The 14,578-nt window shown below is 38.8% G+C and overlaps 1 protein-coding gene across 2 annotated transcripts; it reads left to right on the forward strand.

The window, feature by feature from the left end:
* Window positions 1-8,393: 8,393 nt before the first annotated feature.
* Window positions 8,394-14,414, forward strand: Gas8 (Growth arrest specific protein 8). Of its 2 annotated transcripts, XM_070218932.1 has the most exons (6): window positions 8,394-8,492; window positions 8,641-8,748; window positions 10,135-10,177; window positions 11,867-12,031; window positions 12,153-12,456; window positions 12,818-14,414. In XM_070218932.1, exons 2-6 carry the CDS (start codon window positions 8,746-8,748, stop codon window positions 13,740-13,742), a joined length of 1,440 nt encoding a protein of 479 aa, XP_070075033.1. In that variant the 5' UTR covers window positions 8,394-8,492; window positions 8,641-8,745; the 3' UTR covers window positions 13,743-14,414. The 2 variants fall into 2 exon arrangements, with proteins under 2 accessions (XP_070075033.1, XP_017000098.3); XM_017144609.3 differs by having other exon boundaries at window positions 8,406-8,748.
* The last annotated feature ends 164 nt before the right edge of the window (window positions 14,415-14,578 follow it).

Here is a 14,578-nt window from a genome sequence, read left to right on the forward strand (position 1 = left end):
CCAGAGGTTAGGCAATTTTTTTCATACCATTCATATGATAAGAATTCAATGAGAAACGATAAGATAACGCAGATTCCGTTGAAACTCTTGATATTTATTGCTTACGGGTCTATAACTTTCACTCTTTGCGTTTCTAATCAACCCCTTCGGCAGTCAACTTTTTTTTTTGATTTTCTCATTTCAATTTTTGGCGGCTGACGCACCTTTTTTTTACCAATTTCCCAAACCGATTTACAAAACTTTCGAGAGGTCAATTAATATGGAAAAGTAACACAAAAACAAAGGGAAACTTTTTTGATTTGTTGGAAAAAATGATTTCTTTTACTTTTCGTTTGTTATTTGTTAATTTGGGCTACTTTCGACTGACTCTTGTTCATTTGTTCAACTTTGATTGACACTTGTGAGGTTCTGGAAGCCAAAGGGGCGGGGAGTTTATTATAAATAGACTTTGGGACCTTTTCTTAATTTATTTTGCCGCGAGGAGAAATATTAATCGTGTTGCTGCTGCCTGTGCCTTTAAATGTAATTAAATTTCTTATTTTCATGCAAATGATTTACCCCTTAACCCTTACGCCCTCTTAACCCCTGTCTTGCCAACAACTATTTCTTGGTGTTTGCCAAAACTTTTGGTTTCTTGTTGTCTTATTTTTTAAGTCCTTGCAGCGAAGTGTATTTTATTTTTCCTTTTTTTTCTGTGGCTACGTCTTGTCTTCGCAGCTGAGTGTGTGTGTGTATGTTTGCGCGTGTGTGTGGGTGTTTTTTTTCAAGTGTGTGTATGGCAGCTGTGGGGCACAAGTTGTGGACACAGAAAACTCTCGGCTCCCATCTGCGTTGCATTTGCTTTTGATGAATTACTTGCATGTCAGTTAACCACACACACACACATATCACACACCCACACAGCCACGTTTTTAATGAAATGAAAACTTTTTGGCAAAGTGAATTTCATTGTAAGCAGCCCCCAAACCTTCAAGCCCTCCGCCCCATGGAAAACCCAAACAATCCTCTGCCAGAACTTAAAACTAAAATGAAATAAAAAAAAAACGAAGAGAGAAGCAGCTACAAATATACAAAACCGCCAAAAGCTGCCACTGATGATGATAATAAGACGCTGACAACCGCAGCAACAGCAACATGAACACAGCAGCAACATCAGCAGCAGCAACCCAAAGAAACATGTCACCAGCAGGGGCTTTAGTGGGTTAAAGGAGGGGGTCCAACGAACTGTGGGGGTGTTTTAGCCACGTTGACACAAGTGTTTCAAATTACACAGACCCCCAAGAAAAGGAAGCCAAGCAGCAACGTACAACATCGAGAACTAGTCAACCGGCAGCAACACTTTTCCTGATGTTGCAACTTGATGTTGCTGCAGTTGCTGCTGCTGCTGCTGCCACTGTCCATTGATGGTGTTGTTGCTGCTCGTGTTAATGTTGATGTCGCTTGTTTGCCAGTCACCTCGTGTTGCAACAGGAAGAGCTCAGCTTTTCATATTTAAAAGATTGTTGCTACACACAAAAAAAAATAAGCGGGGATCAAATCGATATGCGCATCATCAATTTCTGGTATATATTGTTTTTACCATGCAATAATGTTAAAATCGTTATTAAATAATATCATTTTGCTGAATATTCTTCCGGAGATTGACTTACTTCGCAAATGTCTTGAGTTTTCATTTTATTTGCATTGCTTTCGGTAGTTGCTCGCCTTAACTTTAATTAAAATCCGCAAATATATCTCTGAAGTAGACAGAGAAATGATTTCTAAATTCCTTCACAAATTCGGCGGGGCTATTCATATCTTCATTGCACTCCAGCTAATTCTAAGGCCGATGTTGCCGCGGGGTTTTTGCTGCTGCCACACAAGTTGCTGCTGCTCATATCACTACCACTGTTGCAGCTTCTTTTGTTGTTATCCTGGCTGCCTTTAAATTCGCGCATCCTTTGTTGTCCTTTGTTGTATTGCGTAAATAGCACAACAAATATAAATACACAGCAGCAATAATGCCAGACAAACATGCACAAAAGGACAATCACAGAGGGAGAAAAGTTCGATAGTTGAAATTGAGTAAAATTCATCTTTAAATTCGTTAAAAAATTATTTCAAAATGTATATTATCTATATTATATTTCAATTATTTATATTTTAGTTTTTATTTTTAGTTTTCAACTGCCAACTGTGTATTTATATATTTTATATTATAAATATTGTTATTTAATTTAATACATCTTTATAATCTTTTGACATACTTTTGACTATTTTATTAAGATAATAATTATTATTGAATGTAATTGTATTTCAATTATACATCTTCATATTCTTTAGACCGACTTTGACTATTTTACTAATGTAAATGCTACTATTCAATATATTTAATTTAAAATAGAAATCTTCATAATCTGTAGACCAACTTTTGCCCGTCCTAGCCCAATTTTTTGCCAGTGTACATGTGCATTTTGCTGCTTATGATTGTTATGGAGCCGCAGTTTGAGTTGTTTTTTGGGGCTTTCCGCGACACTTGTAATCAAGTTTTCCCGCGCACAATGGTGTGCGTGTGTTCGTGTGTGCGTGTGAGTCCTGCCCTCTCTGTCTATCCAAAAGTGTTGCCTACTTTCGTAGGCGTGGAGGGGGTGAAAAGCGACGACGCGTTGAGTGGGCGGGGAGAAGCGCTTAATTGCTCTATTTGATGCCGTCAAATTGTATTTTAATTTCGCATTTCCCTTTTTATCATTCCCTGCTGTGACTGCTGTCTTTAAATTGCCTTTGTTTTGGCGAAGGAGAATGGAAAAACCGAGGGAAATTGGTTTTAAGAAGTGAGGAAAATGGAACACGATAGTCTTTAAATGCTTTTGGTTGGAAAAATAGTTTTTTTTATATTTTCAATGTTTTTTTACTTACGATTATATTATTCGTTTCCTACTTTAAAATTATATTATTTTTGTCTAGATTCAAATAATATACATTTAACTCTTAGTTGGTTTTACACTTCTTTTCTTTTAAAAACCTTTATTTTATTTTAATTACAGTTATATTATTTTTGTCTATACTAAAGTTTAATATCTTTAATTTTTAATTCGTATTTTCACTAATTTTATATTTAAGAAGCCTTTAAAATAATTTGAACGATTTCTTTAATTTTTTAAAGAGTTTTATTTGATAACCTGAGACAAGGACACTTCTTGACCATCCTCGTTATTCTGAGATATATCCAGGATCTCCTTCATCCCCGTCATATTTTCGGGGCCATTCTTTTGGCGGTCTTTTTTCCAACCGCCTTTGTTTTACTGCGGTTTATTGTGTTATGCAGTGTGGCGAACTTGTATCTATTTAAATTTTGTGTGTGGCAACATGTTTATTTTATAACCCCAAGGCAAGAGGAAAATGCAGGGGGAGTTTTGGGAGTTCGCTTCATGTTTGACGGAAGTTTAATTGAATACACCGCTTACTTGACGGTGGGCGGCGAACAGGGGGCGTGGCTGGGGGAAAATGTACTTGTGTGCGTGTGTTGGCCGCAAAACATTTTCCGCATTTTCCGGGGGGAGGATGGGACAGCAGCTCGCTAAAACAAATGGCAATCAAGTTGAATTGTTACACACACATAAAAGGGAGAGGGGCGGTGGGCGGGGCTCGGGATAATACGTAGGGGAAAATATATATAGGGAAAATATGAGCAAAATAAGTGCGGAAGCTGTCAGCCGCTGGCTGAAATTTACTCAACTTTTTTGATTTAATAATGAAATGAGTGTCGGCTTGAATATTCCTATAAGTATTGTATTGTATGGCGAGCGCCGGGAGTGTGAGTGTGTTGGTACGTAAAGTACGTGAGTGTGTGTGTGCATCCTTGTATCCTGGCATCCTGGTAAATGGCTTCGCTTTGTAATGTCTCAATGGCTGACAAGCGGCTGTCGAGCAACAGCTGGCTAAATAAGTGAAGCTCTGCTAGAAACACTACAATCTACACTCCTAGAAAATTCGCCATAAAACTTCATTGATCCAAAATAAAATCGCAAAAGAAATTTCCACTAAAAAATTTTAATTTCCAAAAAATAATATAATTATTATTACTTTTAATTGATTTACATCTTGATAAAACTATAAAAAACAAAACTTTCTTAAATATTTTTTTTTATACCTAGAAAATGTATAAGAATTTTTGATACCAATTGGATTACCAAAATAGCCAAAATATTTAAGCTTCCCAAGATAAACTTTGTGCTCTCAATCGTTTCCTGTTTGTTTATATAAATTTCACAGAAACTCTAAATAAAATTTATTATTTTCTTTTTTCTTGCCCATTTGTTTGTTTGTTTTAATTTTTTCTTTCTGTGTTCCTTTTGGCCAGAGCAAATAGCAAATAGCCCAGCTTGAACCGAATTTTTGGCTTGCAGCCGTATCTTTTCATCAGTTGATGATGATGATGACTGCCGGGCGGCCGAGCGAGAAATAAAATTAAACAAATACGAGATAACAAGCCACTCCAGCAGCAGAAATTCAATTACAGCTGCTTCAGGTTGCCGGTTGCAAGTAGCAAGTAGCAAGTAGCAAGTTGCATGTTGCTCGTGTGTGTAGGCAGCACTCGAAGGACGAAGAACGAAGGATTCAGTACCCGGTACTCGGACCTCAGGACACTTGACACTGGGCCCCTCTGGCCACATGCTCGAATTGATTTAATTGAAATTTTATTCGACTCCTGCCTGGCCCCGTTGTGCAACAGTTGTCCTGCTGCAGGACCCTTTGTGCATTTGTTGCATTTTAATTAAGAGCCGCTTTGTGCTGCCGCTGCAACAATAAAACCAAATCTAGCCACAACATCTAAGCAACCCCCTACGCATATTTATATATGTATATGTGGCCGTACGGTTGTGTTCAAGATAATAGCAAAGCTTTTTAGTTTTTAATCATATTAATTTTATAATGAAGATGACTTTATATTTAGTTCTTAAAAGTGAACTAAAATAATTTGTTTTACTTACCAAGCTAAAAAATTTTCTCGAATCTCTTTTGTCCCTTCAGTAAAATCTTGTCAAATCCTTATAAAACATTCTGCAAATCCTATAATTTTGAACACAACTGCATATAACCAGATTGTTTTTGGTTCGTGTATAAAGCAAAATAAGCAAATGCTAAATTTGTAATGGAAATTTGTAAAAAAAAATATACGAAAAAAAACAGAAAACAAAGGACATATAGTAAAGTGGAAATCATAGTTATACAAATGGACTCTAGAAGAATCAGAGCCATTAAAGGTTGTTCATATGCTAAGCGGGATATATCTCTCTATATGGTACTGTACTTATATCAAAAGAAATCGAAATACACAATAATATTATGTGCCATTATTAGCAGACCTAAATGCTGAACGAAAATAAATAAGATAAAATAGAGGAAATGTTATAGAATCCTGGAATCCTTCGACTTTTCACATTCTGTATATAGTTTTGTTGTGGCTAAAATCCATTTAACTGTGTAATAAACTAGGTTCTCATTACGTTGCTTTTAAATTACGATTACTTTAAGCCTAAGAAATGTATATAAGACAGCACATAAAGAAAAGTTAAAGCTAAAAATAAAAATAATAATGAAAATAAAAGTAAAATTAAAATGTATATAGCCAACGAGGATAAACTGTAATGTGTATTTAGGATGGATTTAAGGATCCATCAAAGAAGTTCACCCAAAAAAAAAGAAAAGAAATGAAAACATAAAACTGAAGCTTAATCAAAGTTCTCTCGATAATCCCCCTGAAAAATGGAGAGCCGCTCTATATAAACCAGCAGTAAACGCATAAAGTATATCTTATATATATAATAAATAAACAAGCATATATATACAAGACAAATTATATATATTATATGGTAAACGAACAAATTCTACAAATAAAGGACAAAAATATATTTATTAAAATTAATCAGAAAGTTTAAATTGCCAGTTCTGCGGGGTTTGGGTCGCAAGTCAAAGTTTGAGCCGAGCCGAGGAGTTCTAAGAGCCGAGTTTTGCATATGGCGAGGGGCGGTCGAGGGGTTTGCCAGCTAACAGCTAACAACAGACAAGACAAGGCGTCCGACCAGCTGCACCAACAACTTTTACCCATCTGTATATATGTATATAGATATATATACTCGTACGTATCTGGATCTCTCACTCAGAGGCAGGATATCCGTTTCTGCGCCGAGCGGAAGTTGTTGTGAAAATAACACAGCAAATAACTTTTGCCACCGCAATGAGCACTGCAGGCCCCGCCCCCTCCCCCTTTGCCTCCCCTTTTTGACCCCTCCCGGAAAATCCAACGAATCTGCACACACCCATGCATATGTACTTGCCCATAGTTTCATTTGTTCAGTTGCATCAACTGAGTTGACATTTATGGTAATTATGCAATAATGCCTGAAAAAGTTCATAGATCGAAAATATCACACATTTAAGTCTTTAACTGAGATTCCATTGTAATAAGTTATAAGTATAAGTTACAAGTTTCTTATCCTTACAAATAACTAGTAATTTTGTGAAAATGTTTGTATTATTTTTATTATTTATTATTTTATTATACCAAAAATTGTCTAAAATTCTAGGTCTTTAAGTCATAACCAACTGAGGTTGTTTTAAATAAAGGACTTTAAATTAGGCAAATGTCAACAGTTTGTATATACTACCTATTACCTCTATTAAGTTCTTGCAGGTCTATAGTTCAATTGAATTTGGCTGCCTTTAATGAAATCTTCTTAAAGCGCTCCACACCTCGACCTCGATAAGCAAATTTTCTAATCATATTTTAAATACTTTCACTTTCAATCAGTGCTTTCCCCAGGCCCGCCCCCCTGTGCGCCGCCCTCTTTAACCCTTGGCAGCCGTTACGGAGCTCAATGGGCCATGACCGACCGCAGCCGTTGGCCAGAATAAAATGAAACAAAAATTATGCAGGGCAGAAGGAAAAGTGTCGAAAAAGGGTTGAAGGTACACAAAGAAAATCAATTATATAGCGACAATTTATTTATAAAAATAACATATTTTAATGAGTGTTTTACAATTTTTATTAAATAAATTAATATATAAGATAATATTATTTTAAGTTACAATCTTCCATGTTATTTTTAATCAGGAATCCTTTTTCTTATTATTATTATTTAGTTATTTAAAGTCTTTTATTTCTGTTCAATCCTTCATATTTAAAAACCAACTACAAAAACCAATTACAAAAATAAGTTAAATTGTAAATATTTTCCTTAATTTTTTAATGTAATGTGTGTAAAAATCTGTAACTAGAAGTTAAAGTTTTAAAATTACAAAAAATAAAAACCCCACTATTTTCTCTCTGTGTACCAGCCGCAGCATCTTCGCTATCAGAAATTGACTTTTAATGAAAACAATTGAAAATTCTCGGTGTCTGTGTGCCGGGTCCCAAAATGTTGTTCCATGCGAAAGCCACGGGGATCTCTCCTTGTCTCAACAGCCGACTGCTCGACTGCTCAACTGGCCAACTGGCCAGAACTGGCTGCGGTTATTAATTTCAATTAAAGCATTTAACCGGAGAGCCGAGTCCGCCGCCCTTTGTTTACCCAACCAGCCCCGCCCCCTGGCCAACATTAATTAAGGCGAGAAAATGCCGGGTTTTCAGGCGTTTCTGGGGATCCAGGGGCTCCTGGGGAATTTCCAAGCCATACGTGCCGTGTTGTTCAACGGACTAATAAAGTTGATTCGAGCGAGATTTTCAGGACCATCAAGCAATGCCCAAAGGAGCCGAGGATCTGGATCTGCCAGCTTCCTGATAATATCGTATTTCACGAAATCATCAAATTAGCCAGTCAAGAGCAGAGACTGCAGTGCCACCAGCATTTAAAGTCCGCCAAACGGACGGGCGAATAAACAAACAGATGCAAGGGAGGTGCAGGGTGGAAATTCAAGGGACCATTTATGGGAAGCAGACAGCAGACGGCGATAAGAGAAAGAGTCTGGTCTGGCGTGGCTTTTCGGTTTTCACTGGCTTGGGCAGCAAACTAATGCTGGGCACTATATAAAGTACGAGAATGCCAACAAAAGTGGTTGTAATTTATTCTGGTCAATTTAGACTTGCATTTTGTATTTAAAAATATATATAATAATGGTGATATTAATTACAAGATTTTTTTATATTTATTTATTAAATATAACTATTGCTTAAAATAAAGAAAAATGCTAATAGATGTAAAATAAATTATCCACAGTTCAGAATAACAATTCCTTTACAATTTTGTATTTTAGAAAATAAAATATTACTAAATTGTTAATTAAATACCATTTTTAATAAAAATAAAGAAAACGCATAAACGGTTCCGTTTCCAGGTCTTCAAGATAAACTATCCACTATCCACGGTATAACATTTCTTTTACGATTAAATAGTTATTTGGCATTCAAAAACCTCCCCCCAGAAACCCAGGTGATAACTGTAAAAATTCCCCACAAATTTTTCATTTTTTCCAGCCCTTTCCCTTTTGCTCCCCGGAAAATAATCGAGACAAGAGTGAGCCCGAAAAAACAACAACGTTTTAACCTTTAACCTTTGCTTTCGGTTGCCCGGTTACACACATACACTCACACCAACACATACACAAGCACCCACACATTGTCAACTGCTTTATCGATAAGTTTGTTTTGTTGTTGGACGGCAGGACAGGACATCATCGGCGGCTTAGTTGGCAGGAAAAACCAAAGGAGGGCGGTCCTTTTTGTCGGCAAGTGAATCGTAGCGAAGAAGAAGTCGAACCGGCAGCAGTATGGTGAGTAATAAGTTGTTAAATCACATCAACAAAAGCAGTGCATCCTTATGGCCGCACTGCTTGGCCAGCAGCAGCAGCTTCCGCCTCCTTCCGATTTCCGATTTCCGGTGCCGTTCCGCTGCTCCCTTTGGTCTTCTTCCCAGTTTCCCAGCTTCAGTTGCACTGCAAGCGGCGCATTCAATTTTTCATGCCAAGCCAGGCTGTTGCTGTTGCTGCATATACAAACTGCACTTTGCGAGTGGGCAGACAGTGGAGCCTCGACAATAATGTCCCGCTGGTCAGCACAATTGAATGGGCCTTCAGACTTGAAAAATATCGATTATTGTCCTTACACAACCATAATTAATCTTTTCTTGTTCATTTAAAAAACAGTAAGAATTCAATATGTTCGAAAAGTATATCTAAGAAATATTCCTTAAATGATTTAAGTTAAATCAGGTAAAATTTGATTCGAAACACCTAAAAAGAGTCTGTGCAAGATTTTTTTTTTAATATTTAAAAATAAATTAAATTGCAAATTGTTTCTTGAAAATGAAATTGTAACAATTATATATATTTAATTTGCCTTTGGCTCTGACATTTCCATGCTAGCTTAGCTCCACTGTGCATTTATTGCAGCCAAGCAGGAGTCCTTTGCGGCCCCTCCACTCTCCTCCTGCCGTCGGTTGTCTATTTTCGATCATTTGTTTATGTATAGACCTGCCCCCAACATATATCCGCCTTTTTTCCATCCGCTACATATATTTATTTATATGTGTATATATTTTGCGCCTTTGGACATGGCGAAAGCGCGGTCGACGACGGGCGCAGGCGGCTTCGAAAATTTTTGAATAATTTGCAGTCATAAAATATGCAATAAGCCAGCAGCCAACAGCCAACAGCTGTTGCGAAATTGTTTTGAAAGCCGCGCCATCACATTATTTAAAGCGACGATGGCAGCTCCCTTGCCCACTTTCGCCTTTCTCCTTTCCCAGCATTTCTCCGCCTTTCGCCCACGTGAAGGGAATCGAATTAAACGTTGTTAAAGGATTTAAAGTGCGAAAAATAGTTGCGAGCTGCAGACGACAATTGCGCAATCCCCTTCCCCTTCCCCTTTCCCATTTTCATCTTCATTTTCATTTTCCTGTGGGGAGAGCTCATTCAATTTGCATAGACAAATGTGGAAATTCTTTGGGGCAAGTTCAGCGGCGACTTCAACTCCTAGACTCCAGATTCCAGATTCCAGCTCAGCTGGGGTCTTAGCTTTATTATTTAATTTTTCGGGATTTATTTTAGTTTGCTTTTTGGACTTACAGGTTGTCTTGTGAGTCTTTATTTATTAATATGCTGTGCATTACTGCATTTTGTATCTTTAATGTATTTAAATATAATATTATTTTCTTACAGCCGCCGAAGGGTAAAAAGGGCAAAAAGGGCAAAAAATTGCCAGGTAAGTACAACTATAGAAATATATTGAAGCAATAAATTTCTTTATTAATTTATTAAAAAAAAAACCATCAAATTAGAAAAAAAGGATCCCAAAAACAATTATAAACCATTTGGGATGCCACAGAAATAGCTAGTTTTTGAAATTACTTTTAAATGTAAAAATAAGTGTCTAAAAGTATCCAACAATATATTTTTAGTCCGAAAGTCAACTGAATACATTTATTAAGATGATTATTTCTTTTTCATTGCATACTTTTAGGCACATATTTTGACATTTAAATTTGATTTATAAATATATTTAATTCTAAGGCCAAATTAAAATTTTCGTTAGAAACTTTAATTTCGAAATTGCTTAGTTATTCCAGTATTTATGCTGGGTCCTCTTTAAAGGACTCCGGCCGTTAAAGCCTCTCTGCACGCGGAGACAAACGGAACAAGGACGAGGACTGCCTGGCAATTCATTTTCGGAACATTAATGGCAGCAGGGTGCCACTGGGTAGTTGAGTTGGGTAGTTGGATAGCTGGGCAGTTGGGCAGCTGGAATGGCGGACATTGGTCATTCAGGGCAATTTAAAAAGGCCAAGCAAAACAATTAGTAAATAACGATAATCTGTGTGAGGAGGGGCCAAAGGGGGGCTGAAGTGGCCAGGAGGAGAAGACCAGGAAGAGAACTGTGGACAAGAAATTCCCGATGCAATTGCTCTGGCGGAGCCTTGCAGCCCAAAAATTAAAAGGGAAAAAATGGGGGGCCAAACTGTCCACTTAATTTCCACGAGTGAGCACACTGCATTTTCCCCCAAGCCCCCGACCACTGACCCCTGACCTCCCCGCGCTCCCTGGGACATCTAACGCACATAATTGTTTCTATGCATGCACTAAGAAAAATATATAGTAAATAATGGTGTAAAAAAAGATTTTATAAATACTGTTTGCCTTTTTTTAATCACTAGTAAGCAAACGTTTATTATGATCCTAACTCTGCCAATCTATTTTGTTTTGGTACTACCTTTTAAATAAATCAAATAATGCCTTTGTTTTATGGTAACTAAATTTCCCAGTTAATATTTTGTTTATTTTCAACGATTTCGTAAGAATAATATTTTTATTTAAATTGTTGTTCGACATAAGAAATCTATATTATTTGTCGTGTTTTCTTCCGTGTGGCTCCTAGTCCGAGTCCTAGTAGTCCTGGTCCTAGTAGACCTTTCTAGTTCGAGTCCTGGCACCAGCCGGCCAACGATGCCAATTACAGAAAACAATTACAACACGGTCTGCTGCTGGGCCACATATGCGGGCAGTGGCCAAGGAAAGGGGGCGTGGCAGGGGTAAAAATGGTCGAAAAGGGGGTAAGGGGGGGAGCAGGAGGGGCAACCAGGCGTGCCGCTCTCATTAAATTGCCATAAAGCCGGGAACCCCAAATATGCGGCCAAAAACTTTTCACTCACCCACTTTTCATTTGGTCAAAACATAGGAAAATAAGAAAGTGGAGAATCCATTAAGAATTTGTGCCAAAGACAGGCATTTTTCTGATATTTTTTGCCCACTAATAACATAAGCTAGCGATCCCCAGTACAGGGGGTAACATTACCATTTAATATTGGATCCCGACTCGTAATAAACTATATTAAAATATTATTATGAAATAAGTATTCCGAAATCTGATTATAACCATTTTTCACCCCATCCTCAGTGCTTATCGATGGCGTGGACACATCGGCGATGACCCGCGATCAGCTGGAGGCCTTTGCCCTCCGGCTGAAGGCGGAAATGGATCGGGAGCGGGAGGAGCGGAACTACTTCCAGTTGGAGCGGGACAAGATCCGCACCTTTTGGGAGATCACGCGCCAACAGCTGGGTGAGTCCTGCAGATCGTAACCCTATTTTTTTCGATTTCTGAGATGGGTAGTTTGGAAATGCGTATCTTAGGATTTTATTCTCGGGTTTATATTAATTTTGTTAATTTTTCCTATACTCAGATGAAACCCGCTATGAGCTGCAGCAAAAGGACAAGGAGATCGAGGCCACGCAGGACCTCGCCGACATCGACACCAAGCACGTGATGCAGCAGATGAAGCACCTGCAGTTCGAGAACCACAACAAGCTGGGCGAGGTTCGGGCCGAGGCGATGACCCAGCTGAAGTTGGCCCAGGAGCACCATGTCCTCCAGGAGAACGAGCTGCAAAGGGACAAGCGCCAGCTGCGCAGGATGCTCCGCGAAAGGATGGAGATGAGCGAGATGCAGCTGCGCCAAATGGAGGCCCATTTCAACGAGAAGCTGCTGTGGGTACCCTCTTATAAGCATTGATCCCAGATAGGTGTACTATGTCACAAGTTCTCAGCTAAATTATTAGTTTTTTTATTAAAATCTAGCAAATTTAGGAAAAACAATTTATGAAACCAAGATAAATATAAATAAATGTATAACTACTTTTCCAAATTTATTTAGAAACCTTTTAAATTCAAAAAATTGAAATTAAAATAAAATATAGATGTTTAAAAGGAAATTCTAAAAGTTGCGTGTACGTCGAAACCCACCAGAAACTCTGAATATTTCTACTATTTTGCATTTCTGATACTGTCAACATTTTTCAAATTAAGTTTAACTATTTATTTAATTAAATTAATTGTTTTTCGTTGACAGGGAGCAGCGCATCACCTTCGAGCGCGAGCGCAAGGACAACGAGATGCTGCACGAGGAGAAGATGATCGAGCAGAAGGCCAAGCTGGACCTCTTCTACGGCACCCAGATGTTCGAGGTGGAGGAGCGCAAGAACCAGCAGATCAAGGACCTGCAGGACCACCACGACCTGGCCTTCAACGACATGAAGAACTACTACAACGACATCACGCTGAACAACTTGGCGCTGATCGGCAGCATGAAGGAGCAGCTGGAGCACCTGCGCAAGCAGGCGGAGCGCTCAGACAGGATCGCAGCGGACACGGCGGCGGAGAATCGGCGGCTGAAGGAGCCGCTGGAGCACGCGAACATCCAGCTGAACGAGTTCCGCAGGAAGCTGGAGTTCTACGAGCGGGACAAACAGCAGCTGAGCCGCCTCAAGGCGCGCAACACTCGGCTGGAGAAGAAGGTCAAGGGGCTCACGTGGGAGGCGGAGACTCTGATCCTGCGCAACGATTCGCTGGTGGCGGAGCGGGAGGGTCTGAAGGAGCGCTTCAACGACGTCATCGTGGAGCTGCAGCAGAAGACGGGGCTGAAGAACGTCCTTCTGGAGCGCAAGATCGCCGCCCTGATGCGCGAGGACGAGAAGCGCAGCATTGTCCTGCACGAGACGATCGCCACCTGCGCCCCGAACTTCGCCGAAAAGCTAACCAGCCTGGACGAGCGCGTGGGCAACATCGTCGACGAGAAGAACAAGATCATCCTCGACCTGCGCTACGAGGTGGCCAAGGCCCGCAAGGCCCACGACGACCTCCTCGAGACCTACGAGTGCAAGCTGAAGCAGTACGGCGTGCCCACCGACGAGCTGGGCTTCAAGCCCCTCAGGGACCGGGACCAACAGCAGCTGTACGTCTGCGGTCCAGCTGGAATAATCACGGAGAACAAGTAGAGTCTTCGGTCTCAGGAGATCAGTCTTCGAAGGTTGTATCACAAAACGATTTCGAGACAAGGAAGGAAAGGGGATCAAAAATCACAGCCAAAAGTATAAACTTCTGAAATACTTCTATAATACTTGATTTTGGATAGAGAGATAGAAAAAATGATGTTCAAAAATGAAACTCAATTTCTTTTCAAGAAATTGTATTACCAAAAGATATAACACCGGTAGGTTTTCCTCTGAAAATCTTTTGAAATTGAAAAGCTCACAATGGAAAAAATTACCATATTATATTTTGATTATAAAAAATAATGAAGGGATGGTTTATTTTATTTGAACCATGCAGAAAATCACTAATATATCATATAATCATACTAAATATGATAACGAACGAAACGAAGAGATAAAGGGAATTAATAAGTATTAACATTTAAAATAGAAACTGGAAATGTAGAAAAAGGATGATCTAACTATATTTTTTACCACATAACAAAAAGAAGAAAATAATTCAAAGAAAAGGGAGGAAATATATATTACGCTAAAATTAATTGGATCAAATTATACTCAGGCAAAGAGAAAAAATTCCCGCCTTCATAGCCTCAGTAAAAGTAAATTGTCAGTGCTGCTCGGATCTATTTATCCTTGCATAGATCAGTGTTTAAGAAGTCTGTGTATTATAAAAAAGATTAATAAAAAATCTATCAACAATAGAATTTTTTCAAAGTCCTTGCTTAATCCTTCCCATCTTTAAGAATCCATTTTCCAGGTTGCACAACAGGGCATGATCTCACCAGGATTCCATGTTCCTTTAAATAAAGCAGAAAAGACCCACCCAGTAAATTCAAATG

Source organism: Drosophila takahashii, chromosome X, assembly GCF_030179915.1.
Source record: "Drosophila takahashii strain IR98-3 E-12201 chromosome X, DtakHiC1v2, whole genome shotgun sequence".
NCBI lineage: Eukaryota > Metazoa > Arthropoda > Insecta > Diptera > Drosophilidae > Drosophila > Drosophila takahashii.

Bases quoted from the DNA above. Each gene is read 5' to 3' on its own strand.
- Gas8 (XM_070218932.1), top strand. The intron at 10,178-11,866 runs GTAAGTACAACT...CCCCATCCTCAG, and splicing joins AAAGGGCAAAAAATTGCCAG to TGCTTATCGATGGCGTGGAC. The intron at 12,457-12,817 runs GTGGGTACCCTC...TTTCGTTGACAG, and splicing joins CATTTCAACGAGAAGCTGCT to GGAGCAGCGCATCACCTTCG.